The sequence below is a fragment of the Meriones unguiculatus genome, chromosome 6, assembly GCF_030254825.1.
Source record: "Meriones unguiculatus strain TT.TT164.6M chromosome 6, Bangor_MerUng_6.1, whole genome shotgun sequence".
Lineage (NCBI taxonomy): Eukaryota > Metazoa > Chordata > Mammalia > Rodentia > Muridae > Meriones > Meriones unguiculatus.
The window spans coordinates 47,460,242-47,480,660 of NC_083354.1; the positions used below are offsets into that span (position 1 = coordinate 47,460,242).

The 20,419-nt window shown below is 47.5% G+C and overlaps 1 protein-coding gene across 10 annotated transcripts in view; it reads left to right on the forward strand.

Moving 5' to 3' along the window:
- Tmem108 (transmembrane protein 108) overlaps positions 1-20,419 on the forward strand; it is a 265,163-nt gene that overhangs the window by 209,819 nt on the left and 34,925 nt on the right. The window contains exon 1 of one of the 10 annotated variants that reach the window (XM_060385404.1): positions 8,576-8,630. The exons of 8 other annotated variants lie outside the window; for them this stretch is intronic. In XM_060385404.1, the coding sequence (XP_060241387.1) occupies positions 8,591-8,630 (40 nt within the window). In that variant the 5' untranslated portion in view covers positions 8,576-8,590. Of the gene's footprint in view, positions 1-8,575; positions 8,631-20,419 lie in introns of those variants that run through there. One more of the 10 variants, XM_060385399.1, reaches the window with a different exon arrangement.

Sequence of the window (20,419 nt, forward strand, 5' to 3'; positions counted from 1 at the left end):
TCCTGCTCAGAGGGAAAGTTATCCTGGGAACTCTGGAGCCCAGAAACCACACAGCTGAGGTGGGACAGTGTCCCGATGGAAGGGTGTCCTGAGACATGGAAGCCCAGGAACCACACAGCCAGGAGAGGAAGCCTCCTCAGCAGAGGAGGTGGAGCCCTGAGGGAGGCTGAGCTGGCATGCTACAATGTAAGAGCCCCTCCTCTTCTGTTGTTGCTCCCAGGGAAGGGACTCCCCAGCTGAGCTCAGGCGCTAAGGAGCCTCAGCCCGGCTCTGCTTGATCCACTTGCCCCGCTTCTTTGTTGCTTCGATTATTCCAACGAGAGAGTCACACTGGGCAGCAAATCTCATAAATGTGATTTATTGGGAGGGATGAATCCAGGGTTTGGAGGGACAGATCCAGGGTACCTGCTTCTGCTCCCCAGTAGGCAGGGTTTGTATAAGATTTCTTAGGGGGTGGAGCTTTCCAGGGTAGAGATTTCCAGGGTGAGGATTGGTGGGATTTCAAGTCCTTGGCTTGGGGGAACTCAGAGATTGATGCGATTTTTCTTATAGAGCGGGGTCTGGGCACTCATCCCCTCCCCCCCGGGGGGCTGGAAATGACAGTTACAGCCATTACAAAATGACCATTATGTAGGGAAGTCCTGGGGAGCAGAGCCTGGCTGCTGGAGCTTCTGTGGGAAGAGAGGGTCTAGCCACATTCCTGCCTTGATGGTTTACAAAGGTTACAAAGGGGTTCCTCTCTGTCTCTTCAGTCCGGGTGAATAGCCAGCAATGGTGGTTACCTGTCTAGATTGAGTGGTCAGGGAATTTGCAGATAATATATACATGGCTGTGACTATTACCATGATGATTTTAAAAATCTATACCCTCCCCTTTATTCGGCCCTTAAGATGATCATTACTAAAGAATCAATCGTCTCCCAAAGGAAAGGAGAAATTTTTTTTTTCTTGGCCAAAGCTTGAAAACCTTGGCACAGGTGTAAATAATATGAGATTTATGAAAAATGAGATTTTCTACCTTGTACTTTCAGATTTATACATCACCTAGATATAGAACAACAGATTAAAAACAGACCGTGAATTCTACACAGGAGCTCAACATGAAACCAGTTTCTGAAACAAGCAGGGCAAAACCCTGAAGAGCGTTAACAAATAGCGACAGCTTGCCACCTTTGGTGTCATCTTGACTAGGGGTATCGCTCGATGTGGGTGAAGGGGTTAGTTAAGAAAATTCAGTGCAGCAGCCAACGCGAACCAGACGCCTGCTGGCGGGGTTGGGGAGTGGGACGGGGCACACATTGAGGTAGGTAGGAGTTGGGGACAAAGCTGTGAATAGCAAAACAGACCAAGTTCGTAGCACTTGTAGGACTGATGCGTAAGGACAAATAAGAGCTGTGTTCTGTGTGAAAGCCAGAAAAGAGCTGCGTTGAAGGGTAGTGCTTCTGCTTTCGAGGGGGAAAAGTACAGACAGAGCCCCCGAGTGAGTGGCAAGAGACAGTCTGACCACACCACGCCACACCCCCAGTGATACAGCTAGACTGTGAGGTCTCCGTCACAAACGCCGGAGACAGGGTTTCTTTGCGTAGCCTCGGCTACCCTGGAACTCGCTCTGTAGTCCAGACTGGCCTTGAACTCATAGAGATCCTCCTGCTTCTGCCTCCCAAGTGCTGGGACTAACGGTATGGGACACCGCTGCCAGGTTTCACAAATACACCCTTGGAGGTGTGGCCAGTGGCGGTGCTCTGGTATATGACGCAAGGGAAATAAAGACACAGACTGCATTTTAGATATTAAAAAAGTAACCTAGAAGGAGTGTTTTTTGTGCCAGTTAATGCCCTAGACTGCCCAAAAGGGGTACCGTGCCTTGGGGGTGATGACCTGAGAGACACCGCCCTGGTCCTTTCAGCCTTGGTGGAGGGGCAGAGGAGGGACAAAGAGGGGACGAGAGGTATTGCACACTAGTTCGTAATTGCCCCTTTAAGAGTTTTTTTCAGAACTCGCCATCTGTCATGCGCTATCATCTTCAAAGCCTGTGATATATAGATTAGGAAATTGGAAAATAGCTAAAAATCTTGCTAAAAGTCGTGCTGTTAGTTGTAATTCAAGGATTTAAAGCCAGCTCTGATTCCAATCTCTGAATCTACCGTACTCAGACATTAAAAGTGCAGCCCTTTTTACCCCAGAAAATCTCTCCTAGATGAGGCGTGCTCAATTAAATCCAGAACACGGGACACTATAAATATATTTGGAGCAAGTAAAGTGCAGACAAAAAGGAAGAAAGGGGAGAGAAAATCACCCATCAATTAAAAATTATTTAAGAGACATGTTTCAGTATATAGACTTTATTTATATTTGATGCTTGTTTGAATGAGGATTTAAACAGGCAGATACCTAATTGCTTGAGAGAAGAAGGATGGATGGATCTAGGAATTTGAAACTAACAAGGTATTTAGTAATATTTTTTGATCTTTCACATGTAGTACTGTAGTGATTAGGTCTTTGGGGAGAGTCCTCTCGAGGGACACACTAACATATTTCTGGAGTATATATTCTTCATGGGATTAAGGACTGGGAACAATAAATGAACTGCACTTGACCTTGCTGACGTAGCCCAATGATAGGCTCACGAGGGTTACTGAGCTTTGCTTCCCACTTATATATATGCTTAAAAAAAAAAAAAACTCTTTCCACAATAAAATGTAAAACCGAACCAAGGAAAACCTCTGCCCTTGGCTGCCTGTGAAATGAGCTGCTGTAAGCACCAGCGTCTCCCCTGTTCCCCTGCAGTAGCCTACAAGGCCAGGATGTCCTAACTGTCAAAGCACATGTGCCAGTGTCATCCCTGCCCTGGTTTGTAGACCTGACATAGACGCTGGACTTCTGCCCACGGGAGACTCCCATCCTGGCTCTCCAGCCTTGATATAAATAGCCCCAAGCCCCAGCACACACCAAGGACCCAGGAAACTGCTCCATGTAGAAAGAGGTGATCTTGGAAAGGCTGGAGGTCTGACGTTATTTTCATTGGCTTCACAATCCTGAGCAAAGCTCTCCACCTTGCTGGGCCCCGGGTGGGTGGTTGCAATGGCCAGGAGGAATCACATAAACCATCAGTTCACCCGAAAAATCTCGGCTCATGGGGGTCTTGAGCTGCTAAGATCCAGCAGTGAATCAGGATGGCAGTGAGCAAGTGATCTCCCTCCTCCACTTTCTTCCCTCCCTCCCCTGTAAGGAACCACTCTGCCTGTTTGTCTTTTCAGAACAGCGATATCTCAGTTTTCTCACTGCTGTGACAAAACACTTGACAAAGGCAACATGAGGAAGGGAGGGTGGACGTGGCTCACAGTTTGAGAGTGTGGCCCATCCTGGCTGGAAGTCACTGCAGCTGGTCACAGGGCATGCTTTCCTCAGCTTACCGCCCCCCCCCCCCATCTAGAAACCTCCTCACGACACGTCCAGAGGTCTGTCTCCTAGGTGACTCTAGATCGTGTCAAGGTAACAGTTTGAACTACCACACATGAGGTAGGAAGGACGTGGCTTTGGGATAAGTGAGACCTGGATTCAAACTCTTTATCCATTGCTTCCTTAACTGCATCGGCATTAGATGTCAAAATTCCGTGCCCACGAAATAGCAGCAACAAGGTCCACCAGGAGGATTTAATGAAGGAAATTACTCAGCCCCTCCCCACCATGCTGTCATCATCCTCAGATTCTGTGACACTCAACCAGTGAATGAATTTGACCAGATGTTTCTCTGCAAGGCCAACGGCATCGTTGTGCCTGTCTGTCACCACAAAAAGGCACCCAGTAGACTTCCCAAGCCGTGTGTCTTCATGTAGAACTATTTGTCCATAAGAAAGGTACCTTTGTCTGCTTTGTGCCAAAACATTGAGTGGGTTTCACATTGCCCCTACTTGGGAGAAAAATACTGGTCACTCAGGGAAAGGCGTTTTGTTTTTGTAACGAGTTATTCCAACCAGTGCTGAATGAATGTCAAGAGAAAAGGAAATCAAAGTCATAGTCTCAAAGCAATGGGCCTGATTTGAAACAAGGTGAAACATTTTTTTTTTAACCGCGTGATTAATTTCCTTTTGGTTGCCTCGGGTCCTTAGCCTGCGCATCGTATGCTGGGTTTATTATGAAAACAAGGTGAAAATATCAGTCGTCCAAATGAACCTGACTGAGTGCTAGGAAAGGCTTTTCCTGGGCCTCCCTTGGGTCCTGGACAATTTTGCTCATGTTCAGCTAGTATTGCTTCAGATGGAGCTTCAGCAGAGATCCTAACCCTCCTGGCCAAGGAACAAAGAAGGGCCTGAGGGCCCATTTCTATGAATGTCTGGGGTGGACATCAAAACAGTTCAAAAGTCTGTCAGGACAAGGGCAGGCAGGAGCAGAGAGTAAGGTGGTGTTCTACAGGGTTTTCTTAAGTTCTGTCTGCACTGTCTGACCCTGTGGGCTGGGAGGGTTAGTCCAGAGGGGTACAACTGTACACTCTCAGATATGAGATTGAGGCTCTTTCCTAAGAAAGATGCTGTGCTGTAGTTCAAGCGTGTGACCCACTGGGACATGAACTCATTGATGCCCAAGGCCTGTGACAGCTTGGCTGGGAAACGAAACAGCTTTGCTAGGTCCTATCTTTGCAGACAGGACTTTGGGACTGGAAGAAAAGCACCACTGAAGAGCAGGTGAAACGTCTTGGAGGTGCATCTGTGTGTAGTGTGTATCCGTGTGTGTGGTATATTTGTGTACAGTATGTGTGTATGTGGTATGGGGGGGGGCATGTATGTGTAAAAGCCAGAAGTCAGCATGAGGTATCCTCCTCTATGCCCTTTGGGCTGTGAGCTCTGGTAGGTTCCATCTGTCTTCACCTCCCAGGAACTAGGACTAGAAATCTGCACTGCCATATCCAGCTTTTGACCTGGGTACTGGGGACCCAAGCCCAGGTCCTGATGCCTATGAGGCAGGCACATTGAGACCTCTCCCTAGCCTTCCTTTCACGTGCCTCACTTGCTTTCTGTGTATTTATGTAGCTAGCGTAAAAGTTGTAACAGTTTTTACACAGCTTGCCAGGCACTCAGGGGCAGAAGGAAATAAACAAAACACTGCAAAGCAAAGGTCCAGGGCCCTCTTCCATACACACACCCAGAAGAACTGTGCTGTGTGGTACCCACACAGCTGATTAAATATCCTGCCAGGCTACAGGTGATCAGGAGACTAGGGGACAGTGTGGGAGGATTCACTCTGCCTGGGTTGCCTTCCCTCTGGCTGGAGAGAACAGAAGGGAAATCACACGGAGAGATTTGCTGAGGGGGAGGAAGGTGACAAGGTGTACATCTAGGCAATGAGTCCTTCTCTCTTTTCTTCCTCCGAACCTGGCAGTTTTGCTCTGGGGAGGGAAAGAAAAATGTCACAACAGATGAGGGGAAAAAAAAAAAAAAACATTAAAATGCCATCATTGCCTCCAGTTATTTACCGCCCCAGAAATGCCCTGGGTCTGTTCCCGTCACCAAAACAACCTTCCAGAAAATAAGCCAGTTTAGTTGCCTTTAGACAGTGTTTGCTCGCTGCCAGGCTTCTCTCCCCTGCGTTGCTGGACCTCGCCCTGTGAGGCTGCCTCTGTTGCCATGGAGAGCAGCTTCAGGAGGGAGCAGAGCTAGGAAGAGCTTTGGGCTAAGTCTTGGTCCTCTGAAGAAAAGGTTAAGTGAGGGGGGAGGGGAAGGAGGGGTCAGGAGGGAGAAAAAGGCAGAAGACATGGAAAAGGAAAACAGCAACAAAGGAGAGAGAGAAAGAGGAGAGATGAGAGACAAAGAGTCAGAAAAGCAGAGGAGAGACAGATTAGATGAAAGACAAGAAAGAGGGAGTGGCCAAGAAACAAAGGGGGAAAAGCCTTATTTAATGAATGGGTAGTCATTTTTTCTGGGGGTCAATCTTTCTGGAAAGGAGATCTCGGTCACCAAGACCAGCTGATTTTGCAAGAACATATGTCAGAGAGTATGCCTCTCTCTTCACCTATTTTGTTTGTTTTTGCTAGTTTTTGCTTTATTTCATCCTTTTGCTCTATATTCTTTCCCGTCTTGCTTTGTTGACTTTGCTGGAATCCAGTTTGTGCTTTCTATGCTGTCCACATTATAGCTGTTTTAATTTATTCACTCACAGAAAGTTTGTTTAGTGAACAGAGAGCCTCATAGGACAGCATCTGAGTAGTGGTGGGGGAAGGGGGGGAAGATCCCTAAAAACAAAAAATTGTCAAACACATGACATGTGAGATTTACTTCAAATGAAACATTAGAGGTGAGAAGTTGATGACGTATCATGAAAAGTGGATAAGGGTGGAGCTTAAAAACCAAATTGTGTGATGCCCAGAATTTACCACCAAACAATATGGGAAAGGGGGAAGTTGGTGAGGTTTAGGTGAAATAGGACTATATAAGAGCACACATGGTAGCTAGTCAGTGGAAAATTTACTGTTATTATTCTGTCTGCTTTTAAATAGCTTTACATTTGCGCATAATAATAAAAAAGTTTGAATAACAAAATATCCTGGGGCTGGTGAGTCTGTTAAGGCACTTGCCCCCACCAAGACTGGTGACCTGGATTTGATCCCACATGGTGAAAGGAGAGAACAGTTGTCCTCTGATACCATCATATGCGCGGTGACACATGAACACGCAGATGAAAAAATAAACGTAATATTTTAAACGGTTGTACATGTGTCCCTCAACCTTTAAATACGGATGGAGCCTGGAGGAAGAGACTTTGATCTGAAAGGAATGAGGCTGCAGGCAAGGCGGGCAGAGACCCTGGTGGTTTGTTTGGAGATGTTTGTTGCTCTCATCAGTGGTGAGAAAAGCAAAACCTAAACCCTTGAGTATAAATTGTGTCTACACTTACTTGTTTTAAATACAAAAATCCCAGTCATTTACCCATAAAGTCTCAGGAGCCAGATGCTGGGTTGAAAATCTGCTACCTCGGAGAGGCAGAGAAACACCCAGCGAACTTTCCTATTAGCTCACATTCCAGAAGGAAAAAGCCCTTTCTCCATCTTCACCATCTTAAGTGCCTTCTAACTCAGCGCCCCTCCTTTCTGTTTACTCCCTGTCAGCTGCTTTCTTGCTCCACCTCTTGATTTAGGGTTAACATTATTTAATCCTGTTTACAGAGAGCTCTTGGATTAAAGGTGTGTGCTAGGAGTGAGCTACACTGAGCCATTCCACAATTAGAAACAGATCTGTCCACTTCCCAGTCTCGGGGTTCACAATGGGATTAAACATCCTGAAAAGCTTATTAAGTCCTCCCCTGCTGATTTTATGGGCCAGTTCAACCTCCTAATGGAACACTCTAACAGAAGTAAAGAAACTAGACAAATGACTCTATTCCTAAAACCAACAACAAAATAGCCAGAGTAGGCTGCAGTATCTGTGTTGAATAGCCAGAGCACTGCCTCTGCTGGTCTGGGTGAGGAAGAAACTGAAAGAGGAGAGAAGGAGGACAAAAAAGTATGGAGAAAGATTTTTCTTTTCTTTATTTCTAGATATACAGGAGAAAGCAGGCGGAGGGGAGGGTCCAGACTGAACATGCAGGCTGACTAAACAGGACCATGAGAGGAGAGAGTGGAAGGGAGCAAGAGCAGTGTGGCCAAAATGGTTCTTATAGAGGAATCAGGTGGGGAAGAGAAGTGTAAGCACAGCCCCTGGGAGGGAGAGGTTCAGGATCTGGGGTAGGGTGAAAAATGCTGGGAGGAGCCACAGGTACTGGGTGGGGCTGCGAGAGCTGGCCAGCATCCCCTTTGATATGTCATTAAGCACCTCAGTTAGCCCTTTATCCTGGGGTTCCTGAGACCTAACACTGACATCCACCCTTAACAACTGTATCTGTGCTATCTATAGCCAAGCTGCATGGCCACAGGGTTCCCAAGGATCCACACTGATGACCGCTCCTCCCTCTTCTGTTTTCCCCAAGCATGGCTTCCCCTTTGCCCCATGATATACATATTTCCCTGGGGGCCAGCCTAATTAAAACTCAAGAACTTGGAGGTCATCTTTTTAATATTCATCAGGAGAATTCTAATGATGGTGAATGGGGAAGTGGGAACCAAGAAGCTAGACCCAGAAGTTGGTTTGTGTCAAAAATATGTCCTGAAACTCAGAATTGGATTTCCTGGATGGAGACTAGATTGTGGAATGCCCTCCATCAAGGTCAGGAGCCATCAAGGGGCCAAGTGTGTCCCACGTGCTACTGGAAGGGGCACTCTTGCAAGAGGAGAGCATGACAGTGATTTTACCTCTTAGAGGTCTGAGGAAACAGCAGACGTAGGCCACGGGTCCCATTGGAATGACATGCTGGATGCCTAGAAAATATCTGACTCCTGCATCGACTACAACAGAAATTACCACCAGAGAACTTGCTGGAATCCAGGGGCTGAGCTCAGGTCTATTCCCTACTCAGGGGTTGGCTTTAAGGGCTGGTTAATGTGCTCCCTATTCAGGAAGACCTAGGGGAGCTGGAACATGCATCGATAAACACCAATAGTGAGGAAAGCAAGCAGAGGAGCCCACCTCAGGGAGGACCCTCACTGTAGATGGGTGGATAGCATAATGTTGAGCAGGATCCTTTGGGGACTCTGCCAACTGTTAAGTCCAAAAGCGCCCCACAGAGACCACCACTCACATACGCAGTTGGAAAGAGTGTTTATTTCACAAAAGCAAGAAACGTGCATGCAAGGGTCGGGCCACTTATATAAAAATGACAACCGACCCCAGGCAGAGATGCACAGGCCTTTTTATAGGAAACTAGGAGGATTCTAGCAAGGGTTAGAGAGTCTAAAACCTCATTAGTGGGTGCCAGACAAGTTACAAGGGTCAACTCCTGACTGGCTTGTGTCCAGGTGGTCGGCAGGCTGCATTCCTGTGCCAGGAATGTTTTACTACAGGATGAGAAAAGGCTGCCCAGCACAGATGGCCCGTCCTGGGATAAGATATCTTCCCATTCTTGTGTTTATCTCCGGGCTGTTTTTCGGGTGAGGGATTTTACGGTCTGTTTCTAGAACTGGTGGCCTGTGGCCTATGGCCTAGTTCCTGGGGCTGATGACTTATGGCCTGAATTGTAGATTATATCATCCTTTCAGCAACCAGCCTTATTGGGAAATGGAATGTCCCCAAGGCAGATGCAAGCATATCGCAAGACCTTTCTTAGATGAGAAGAAAAAAAAAGCATTCTGCTGCAGTCTCCCAGGCTCTTCCTGCTCTCCCCCAGTGTTCACATGGCACAGCAGGCTCCTAAAACCAGGAAAGTGGATGACCCATTAGAGCCACTGCGGCAAACTACTCCACGAGGACAAATTGAGAGGGGGAGAACAAGAGTATCTGCTGTCTCCTGCCAGGCTCCACCATATTCCTGATTCTTTGTCGTGGTGTCCAGCCATCTCCTCACTCCCTGAACCTGATCCTTCTCATGCCCCTGGAAGGCCAGAGATGAAAGGCTGCCCACAGCACAATGGCAGTGTCTGTGGATGGTGAACCTATCCATGCCTGGTGAGTTCTTTTGAACCTGTGGCTTTTTGTGTTTTAGGTAGCTACTTTAGAAACTTTTATATCTACCTTTTCAACAATAGTAAAAAGTAGCCACTAGTGTTTCTTTAATCTGGGGCTAAGGAGAAAACTCAGTTAATAAAGCGCTTGCCATGAAAGTGCGAGGTTCGGTGTTTGATCGCATCACCACGTAAAGAAATCATGTTGGTGTATGCATAGAATCACAGTGCCGGAAAGGTGGGGACAAATGGATGTCTGGGGTTCGCTGACACTCCAGCCTAGCCCTAATCATTGATCTTCAGGTCAGGGGAAAAAACCTGGCTTAAAAACAAGGTGGATGGTACACCCAAGACTACCCTCTGACCTATGCACATGTGTTCATGAACACATACGAGCATGCACATGCAAAAATTATTTTTAGTGGGTCAAAAATTCAGCTTGTAAGCCATACTAGCTACGTTTCTCTCACTCATGGCTGGGCTAGTGGCTGCCATATTGGACATCACGGATACAGAACATTTCAGTCATCATGGAAAGTGCAGCGGCCAGTCTACCTGTGCTCCAAGGGTCAGCAGTCTGAGGCTTTGTTCTTCTCCACCTCCTGTTGCTATAAAGACGACTTTTCCTGGAAGATATCCACACCCATTCTCTTATGTGTATCTGCGCCTTCCCGCTCTGCCAACGGAGTTCAATGGAGACAGAACCATCTGGCCCACAGAGTCTAAAATAGTTACTATCTAGACTAGGCAGTCTCCCAGCCCTGTTTTACGTGCTTTTCTGAAAAGTACACACAGCTTTGTGCCTACAAATGGTACAGTTTTAGAAAATAAGTCAGTGCCTTGCTCCTATCCACACAGAAAAGCATGGGATACAAGCGTCTTTACTGCTCCTTCTAGAATCTTCGGACACCAACCTCAGATAGTCACATCCACAAGCCTAGGCGTATACCATATCAGTCTTGAGATGCACTACTGTTCCAGTCTTAGGGTGCTAAAGCTCCGCTGTACTTGTCTTAAGACACTAACAGCTCTTGGGAACAGAAGGTCACACAGCACCTCTGGTAGTCTCTGAGTGTCACTGACAGCCCCACTGTCACTTAAGGTCATTGAATCTATGACATACACGCCAGATGCGGTCCACCAATCTGGGCTTCGCTACCATTACCTCTTCTTCTACAAGCCTAGACTGGATGGCTCCCCACTATAAAAACATACCAAGAGAAAACTGTCTGAATCCTAGTTTCCATCTTAACCATGGGATGGTTACGAAAGGCCTGTCAACAGGAGACGCTGACACAGAGACCCAACATCAAGTAAGGCAGGAAGTAGAGGTGGCTCAAGTTTAAGCAGGAGGGGGGAGCCGGCTTGGTGTGTTGGGGGCAGCAGGAAGCTACCTGAAGCAGACGAAGGAATCAGGAGAAGGCAGGTTAGGCAGGAGGACAGTGGTCATTCTTAAAAACTATTGCACATATTTGTGATCCCTGCACTTGGGATGCAGAGGGCCAAAAGATCAAGAAGTCAGGGTCATCCTCGACTACAAAGCAAGTTTAAGGCCAACCTGAACTACATGAAGCTCCAAACATAACAGAAGAGATGGGAAGTCCAGGAGGGTTTTGAGCATGGAAGTAACATGTATTTATTTAGGGAGGGAGCATGGACTTGTTCATGTGAATATATGCACACGAGCATATGCATGCATGCAGGTCAGAGGTCAATGTCGGGTATATTCCTCAGTCACTCTCCACCTTATTTGTGTTTATGGATGTATGGTTTGTGTGTGTGAATGTGTCTGTGTGTGAGTACCACAGCATACATGAGGCACAGAGAACAGCCCTGGGTAGCTATCATCTTCCACCTTGTTTGAGGTAGGTCTCCCTTGTCTTGATACCGTACACACAGGCTAACTGCTACATGGACTTCCGAGGGTTCTCTTTACTCCCTGTTTCCCTGTAGGAACACTGGGATCATAGACGCTTGTGCAGCAGGTCAGGCTTTTCCATGGATTCTGGTAACTTGGACTCGAGGCCTCGCACTTAGATGACAAGCACATTTAACCACCGAGTGTTCCTGCCTAACCCCTCTCCTGTATTATTAGGTTTTTTTTTTCCTTTTGAGGCAGGGTCTCTCGCTGACCCGGGGCTCGCTGATTCGGCTTAACTGGCAGGCCCATGAGAGCCAGGTGTCTTCCTGTCTCTGGATATAACCCAGTACCTATCCTGGCACTGGGATTACAGGTGTGCATTGCTGTACCTGGCAGCTTCTTACATGGGTGCTGGGGATCCATGTTCAAGTCCTCCTGCTCCACAGGCTGAGTCACTTTCCCAGCCTCAAGTGTCCTGTATCAATCACCACCTCTCTCTGGGGATACTTCAGTTCCTCTATGTAAGCCTTTTTGGAGATATACCCCGGAAACTTTTTAATACTCTCAAGTAGTGCAGGCACTGAGTTGGGTCACTGTGTGTCTGTCCAGAGGAAGGCTTCACGCTGGTGTTTTGAGAGATGCCCGATGAAAGAACCACCAGCAAGCTGAGACTGTAAAATTGAACTTCGTCTTACATTTCGGTCACAGATTGGCTCCCTGAACTTGAGTAAATCACGGCATTCCTTTAGCTTGGGATCAGTTTCCTCGGGTACACTCAGCCTCAGACCTTAACTCTGGAAGTGGCCATAGAGCTTGGTCACATTTGGCAGGTCGGAAGCAATGAGATGCAAAGCTGGCTGTGGTAGGGCACAGCTGTAAGCCCAGTGCTTGGGAAGCTGAGGCCGGAGGATCACAAGTTGAAGGCAAGTCTGGGCTGCAGAATCCTGGGTCTGGTACTGCAGCACTATGTGAGGTGGAGGCATACGGCAGTATTTCTGAGGCTGCCTTTGGTAGTGTTCAATAGTCCCAGCACCTGGCAGGATAAGTCAGGAGGATTATGAGTTCAAAGCCAGCCTGAGCTACAAAGCCAGCCTGAGCTACATCTTGAGAACCTATCTCAGAAAAGAAAAGGGATAATATTTCTACCCTGAAGGTTATCATAGCCAAATTGAGGACACACTTGGATGTATGTGAATAATGTCAAGGCAACAAATGAGACCCAGTAGGCAAAACAACAACCCCCAGAACTTTGGCTGCTCATAGAAGTAAGCTGTCAGGAACAGTGGTGAGATCAGAGCCGAGCTTTGAAAGCCCTGTGTGGATGGAAAACATCGATGGTCCTGTAGGAAAGGAGTCAGTACAGAATCACCGCTGGGATCAGCCAAAGACAGGCTGGGGTTTCTGGGGGCGAGAGAAGCTCCAAGAATTTCAACCTGGGGGTGAGTTGTTGGTGGCAACTCTTCCCCACCTCTTGGGGCTAGTTCCTCGTGGCAATTAAAGAGTTAAATCCACTCATTCCTGGCTTCTCTCTCCCTGGACATTTTTTCTTTTTAAGGGACATCTTAAGCTTACCTAATACATAGCATCCCTTGCACCTGGACTAGCCAGAAAATCCAATTAGTAGACTAATGAAGAGCAAATCATTGTTTGCTGGCAGTTCCTCAGAACACATTCTTTAAATAAGAACCAATTGTTTGGAAACAAGTCAGGATGGCCGGCCCAAGTAGGTAGGTTTTCCTTTATCATAGACGATTAGTAGGGAGATAATAGACTCGAATTCCATGTTTGGCATCAATAATTAGAGAAGCATAATTATAATAGGACAATAACAGCACATATAATTAAAAAACAAAGAAGAGGGGTAAGTAGCTTGACATGATGGCTCACACCTATAATACCAGCACGTGGGAGGCTCAGGTAGGAGATAGCTCCAAGTTCAAGACCTATTCCAGACATATACCTCTTACATATAGACTCATCCACCCTCGTGATCTTGACCTTGAGGTTCCGCTAGAAGCGGAAAGCAGCCAGGGAGAACCTGAGCGTGACACACTGGTGCCGTTTCCCTGAGCTGTGTATACCGAACTGAGAACAATAAAGAGATTAGCATGAGCTCTGTGAGAGGAGAAATCAGTCACTGATTTTAGACAAGAGGACCAGGGTTCAAGATCAGCCTTGGTTATATGGCAGGTTCAAGGCCAGATATGAGCAGTGACCAGCCACTGATTTGTCTTGAGGCCATCTGTGGTAAGCATTCATTCCTTCCTTCATTGAAATGTAAATATTGTTAGCTTTTCAGTACGGAGATGTCGGGTCAGAACCCACAAGAGTGGTGATATGGCCTGAATCCAGTGATTGGCTATTATGAAGGCTCAGCCTTCTAGAAAGGGAAGCCAGGGGACTCATGCCAAGCATGGGTGGCTCCTGTTTCAGCTACCCCGTCTCTCACCCAACAAATTAGGACCTTGAATTCCTTCCTTTTCTCCTTGCTACAAACAAGACACCTAACAGGGCAACCCAAAGGAGGAATGGTTGACTTAGGTGCGTGCCATCTAGCATGATGGGAAGTTACGGCAGCAGGAGCGTTAGACCCCAGTCAGGAAACAGAAAAACGAGTGCTGCTACTCACCCCCTTCCTCCTTTCCATTCAGTCTCTACCCCTAGCCCACGGATGGCACTGCCCCACAGTCAGCTAACCCAAACTCAGAGCTCCCTCGCCTGCGCTCAGAGGTCTGTCTCCTTAGATGAATGTAGATCTTGTCAAGTTTACAACATAACCAGCACAGACTTGAATCAAACATGGAGTGGGTGTCCAATCCTAGCCAAGCCTGTTACCCTCATACTTTCTGGACTGACAGAGGAAGGTCGGGTGTGAGATCTGAATTGGGAAGGGTGAGGAGAGTATGGAATAATCATTCCTTAAACATGCACACAAAGAGACAGGTTAGGAGTTGGACAAGAGACTCCCTGCCTTCCTCAGTCAATTTGTTCAGTCACTCCTTTTCAGAGAAAGAACAAGGTTGCATTTGCTTCCTCTCCAGGCTAATGACAGAGCCCATTTGCCCAAACTTCCCTTCATAAGGAGGCGCTATTTCCAGAAAGTTCTCCCTGAACTTTGTCCCTTGATGTTCTGGAAACATGAGTACGCTATGCCCTTTAGTAAGGTTGCTTAGCAATGAGATAAGTTGGCCATCTCCCTTGCATCTGCTTTTTCTCTGCTTTGGTTGACCTTTGGTCTCTTTCCTCTGGTGCCTCTCTTGATGTACAACACTTTGCAGCCTTTTGAAAAGCATGGGGGAAAAAAGCATATATCACAATCACAACAGTGTCACGGTTGGCCTCTGTGTCTACAGTAAAAACATGGCAGCCTCTGCATGGGCCATGGGCCAGTGAAATTTGGTCAGTAAGATGTCCAGATGTGCACAGCTAGGGACTTGCACCGATGTGTATCTCCATTACCTGTGGCCAGGTATCTGACGACTCCAGCCATGTTTCAGGGACACAATAGAGTGAGCCAGCACCCAGAGAGTCACACAGCCCAGCCCCAACTGTACAGAAGCTTTGTTAGGACTCTTGTCTAGTACAGTTGAGCTAAATGGAGCCGAAACACTAGGATTGGTATGTTCGTATGTTGGATTCTAGCCATGCCTCTGTGAGCCAGTGTGAGATAGAATGAATAGATGTTGGAACGAGAAAGACCTAGGACTGAACATTCATCTCTGACCTCTGACCTGGAGATGACCTCTGAAGTCCCTGACCTAGAGACAGAACTCTCATGAATAGCATGGTGCCTCCGCTCTGCACGGCTCTCCGAGGCCCCTCCCCCACACCCTGCATAGCAAACCCTGGCAAGCTCAGCACAGAGTGGCACACGCAAGGAACCGGGCAGCCTCCTCCCTGGCTGCTGGCAGGAGCCTGTCAGATTTTACTTTAAATGTCACAGAATCTTTTTTTTTTTTTTAAACAAGAGATATAAATTTCTAATTTGGCTTTTCCCTTTGCACGCTCATTTGGCATATGTGCTAAGCACATGCTTTTTACAAACTAGTTATGGTTCAGTTTTGATTTTCTTACTTCGAAATGATCAGCCCCTCACACTCCGATGCATAATTCATTATGCAAACCAAGATCCTTTTTGAGCTCATAGGAGGGGAAGAGGCGGGGCCGGCGTGCGCTTTGTGTGGTAGCACCTGCAAGAACCCGGTAGTTAGACCTGTCTACTTCCAGGCCACAGCCCAAAGGAGCTGAATGTCACCCCAGACTGTTTGGGGATGCTTGTGCCAAAGTACTGCCACTGTCTATCTAAAGGCATTGGTTCTGTTTTCCTTTAAACCCCCTAATGTTCAATTAACCCCTTGTCAATTAAGGACATCCATTCATCTGGGGTTATGTTGCTAGAGAAGTTTATTTTACTTCTGAAACCAAGATGCATGTTGTGGTCCCTCTGGGCCAGACCACACTTGTGACTCAGTGAGGGTGGATGCCTCACTTAGTGGTGGGGTGTGGGGGGGGGGGGGCATGCATGGAGACTAGTAGTCAGCATCTAGTGTCTTCTAGTGCTCCCCAGTCATTGACACAAGATTCCTCACTGAATCTGGAGCTAGCCGATTGGCACAGCTGGCTGGCCAGCCAGCTCTGAGCTCTGAGAGCTTCTTGTCTCCATTTTCTCAGTGCCGGGATTACAGGCATGCTCCGACACAGTAGGATTTTGGGTGGCTGTTAGGGATGGAAACTCAGGTTGTCAGCCTTACTCAGAGGGCACTTTACAGACCGAGCCATCTCCACCGCTCCTATGTTTGAAGTCTTCCCAGAGATCTGTGACTCGGCGCAAAGTGTCTGCCGAGAGGCTGAACCCAGACTGGCAGGAAAGGAATGTGAGGTTTTTTGGAACAAATGCTCAGAAGAAAAGAATGGTCCTGGGAGCTGGGGAGATGGCTTAGCAGTTAGGAACACTGGCTGCTCTCTCATAGGACCCGCACCCACATACTACTGTCTGTAACTCCAGGACCCAACAGCCTCACACACACATGCACGCCAGACACCAGTATGCATAAAATAAATAATTCTGAAGAGGGAGGAGGGAAAGGAGGAGGCTCCACTCCATATTTCAGAGGGACCATGTGACACCAGAGAAAAGAAGACGCTGTCACACAGCTGAGAAGGAGCTGCGTCCTGTTCCTGAGCGAGGACTGGCAGTTACAGGCCATGTGCTGTAACAGGAGGGAGGGCGGTGATAAAACTGTCTAGACAAGACAAAAGGAGCCCTTTCATGAACGGAGAATAATGATTGTAAGTGTAAGAAAGCATTGTGTCACATTTAATCAGCAGGAATTTTTTTTTCCTCTCTTGCTGTTACATAAAACAATAGTGGATAAATTTGATGGAATAGAGTTGCTTAAAGCAGAGAGCCAGACTGTTGCTAAGATCTGTTCTACCTAGCAGAGGACACTTGGATGAGGAAACACAAGTCACTGACGGAATTGTTGAGATCAAGCTCGCGTTCAGGTTGATCAGCCGCAACTCACTTCTCCTCAGATGGTCTGAACTGCACAGCCAAGAGGGTCACTGAGCTCTAGAATGAGAAGGCTGTGAAGTATTGAGTCTCAGAGATGGGCCCAGAACTCCAAATCTCCAGTCAATCGCGGGACATTTATTTGATACAGATACGAAGCATAGTGCCCTTTTCCAGCTCCAGGTGGACAGTATGGGCATTGGGGAAGGAGGGAAGGCGTGAATGAGGGAGAGGAGGGATAAATGGGGGGAAGGAGAGAAAATATAAAGTAATTTCTGAAGGAGCCGTTGTTCATTGAGCTCTTGTCGCATTTACTGCCCTTGGCCTCTGCTCTTGAGATAGCCACCCTCTTCACTCTTTCCTTCCATCCTGTCCCCCAGCCTCCCTTGCTTCTATCCACTCCTCTGCCCTCTTCTTCCGAACCCTGCCACTGCAGGTTTTTTTGAGAGGGAATGGAGTGGAAGCACATGGGAGCAAAACCACAGCACAAATGGAGGGCCTGTGAAAACCACTCTAGAATTCAAATAGAATATTCCACCTCTCCTATCTGCCATGCTCTAGCGAGGGCACTGCCCACAGCAGCTGAACCTCACTTTGTAAATACAGGTTTACCAGAACACAGCCAGGCCCATTCATTCATAGCCGTGGCTGTCTTCGCACTACAGGGGGCAGAAGTGAGTCACTGCGGAGAGCCCCGATGTTTGGTGTCTGGTCCTTCACAGAAGTCTGTCCCCACCTGGTTGACATCCACACTGCTCTATCCCAACACCTGCCAGAACCTTCAGTTACTCCAGTACTAGGAGAGGTGGCTGCCGTGGGTCACTCTATCTCTCGTTGACGTGACAACTGTTTTCGAACACCGTCTGAGGCGGTGAATTCCTCAGAATGGATGCACTTTGGAAATGGGCTCCTCAACAGTGTCTGGGACACACTGTCTAGAGAAAAGTGAGGTCAGCCAGAAAACACCCATCCAAGCAAATGAGAGGCCATGTGAGTGCCTGTGGGTGTGGGGCCTGGAAGAGCTGGGATGCTAAAGCACGGAAGCTCAGAGCGAGGTATCCCGCCGTACTCATTTCACTACTGACCTACAGCTCATGCTAATATAGCTCACTGTCCAAACACTCAATCAACCCGTCAATGGTTAAATTTTAAAACAGAAATACAAAATACTGAAATACCTTGGAAATCAAATACTATGTACCGTGTGCCCCGGCGAAACACCTCCGGGTATTTACTTAAGAGAAACGAAAGCGTATGTCTACACAGACTTGTAACCAAATGTTCCTAGCAACCCTGTGCCTGACAACCCTCACCTGTCCATAGCAATCCCATTGGAAACCAGAAACCACTTGCGTGTGTTTATCATCAGGCGGCTGAGAGACGTGTGCATGGCTTCCAGTACTGCTCAACAGTAACGAAGGAGAAGCCATCGACACACTCAGCAAACAGATACGAGTTCACAGGTACTCTAGAGAACAAAGCCGACCACAGACAACCAGAACTCCACTTAGATGAAAGGCCTGCCCCAGGTCAGTCTATAGTAAGGACAGTTAGATCTCCTTGAGTGACAGGACAGTTCACACCGGCTGTCCTGCAGCCAGCTGAAGGTTTTCACACTTGAACTTCTGGCAGTTCCTTCTGGGTAAGGGCACCCTGGGGTCTCCTGCCACTTCTGTGTGATCTCTCCCCCCCAGACTCGCTACACATCTTTGCTCATGACCTCCCTGTGTACTTGAACATCCCTCCAGACCTAAAACAGCTAAGGCAGGAGCAAAGTAATGACTGAAATCTCAGGTGAGCAGCAGCTCATGGCCTTCCTCCTTCCACAAGGGAACATTAGCAGCTGTTCCCATAAGATTGGTTCTCAGTTCCACAAACATGAGCTAAGGCCCTCTATAAGGACCAGCTTGCCTAGCAGTCATATCATGCTTGCACTCTAGTTCTCTCCTTTCTCCAGCTCTTACATTCTTTCCTGTTCTTCCTTCTGTTCTATTTCCCGCATATGGCATGGTGTGTGGTGTGTGCGCAGGTGCTCATGTGTGTGAGTGGAAAGGCATTGGGTATCTTCTCTGTTGCTCTCTACTTCATTCCTCACTGAGCCCAGATCTCATCTTTATTCACCTACGCCATCTAGCCAGCAAACCCAGTAGTCTTCCCATTTCTACAACCATAGTGCTAGAGTTATACGTGCGCATGGCCAGGCCTGGCCTTCTCACGAGAGCTGGGATAAAGCTCAGGCCCTCCTACTTGCACAACATACGCTGTTACCCTCTGAGCCATATCCTCAGCTCCCTTACATTCTTTCTCATCTTTTCCACAGTGCTCCCTAAATATTTAATGGTTTCATGTGGTTCTTTTTTCCTGGGCATTTGACTGCTTTGCCACAGTACCAGCTGCATTCACAGCAAAAGACCTTTATCCTCCATGGTTTGAATAATTATGAGTCTCACAGCTGTTGTCCACTATAGTTTCCTACAGCTGTGGCCTATAACAATACTAACTTGGAGGCATAAACACAATGTTTAGAAAGCAGTTTGACAAATACATAACAAATAAATAACAAAAAGAAGTACCTTTTTCACTAAGACCTGTGATTTTTAAGACATAAGCTTTCCCCATGGCCTAAAGTACCAAATGTGGGTTCCTTCCAGTGGCGTATGCCTTAAATACAAGCATTAAGTAGTTGGTTGCACCCTTAATAGCCATGCCACTACTATAATGGTTATGCCACTGTTACACCAGGAAGCACTTATTACCTGGCAGTACACCATCCATAGCTGAGCAGGGTTACGGTCCCTCTGAGCACTGTATAGTGCCTTGTTGCACTGTGAAGCCCATCCAATAGGGATGGCGCTTCCCGCTCAGCCCAAACCTGCGTTCTCTGCGACCCGCATACAGAATGTGAAATAGCCTCACCAGCAGGCGATCACTGTACATTTCTGGTGTTCACACAAGAGCAGCCGCCCAGCCGGGTCCTCAAGTGCCTCTGTAGCCAACAATTCAACAGGATAACATCCTACCCAGGTTTTTCCTTTTAATCGTTCAATAATTACAACTCTCTGTGTGCATGCCTTTCATCAGCAAGGGTGCGTCTGCATTTAATCCTCCGCTGCTGTTTTTACTCTTCTTCCGGATGGTTCTCTGAGCCGGTAAGACACTCAAAGGTTCACGGGGAAGCCTTTTTCCAGAATGTGAGCAAGATCTCTGAGGGTCTAAAACCACCTGCCACAAGTTCATGCGAGTTAGTCTTGGGCAGCTAAAGAGTTAGAGAAAGAAAGCTAACAGCGCCCAGTAGGGCACAAAACTATCTCTTGTATCATCTGTTCTGCCAGATGATGAGCCCAATGGCATGGACGGGAACCCTACTTAGCTCTCTGTGCAGGTCGTTCTCCACGGGCAGCCCGGCTTCATTACTGACCACACCAGGTTGTCAGAAGGGCCTTGGACTGAGAAAATCATCTCATTTTTACAGACCGCCATTTCGTTTGGACTCAGGAGTGTTTTTTACAGTTTGCACCCTGATG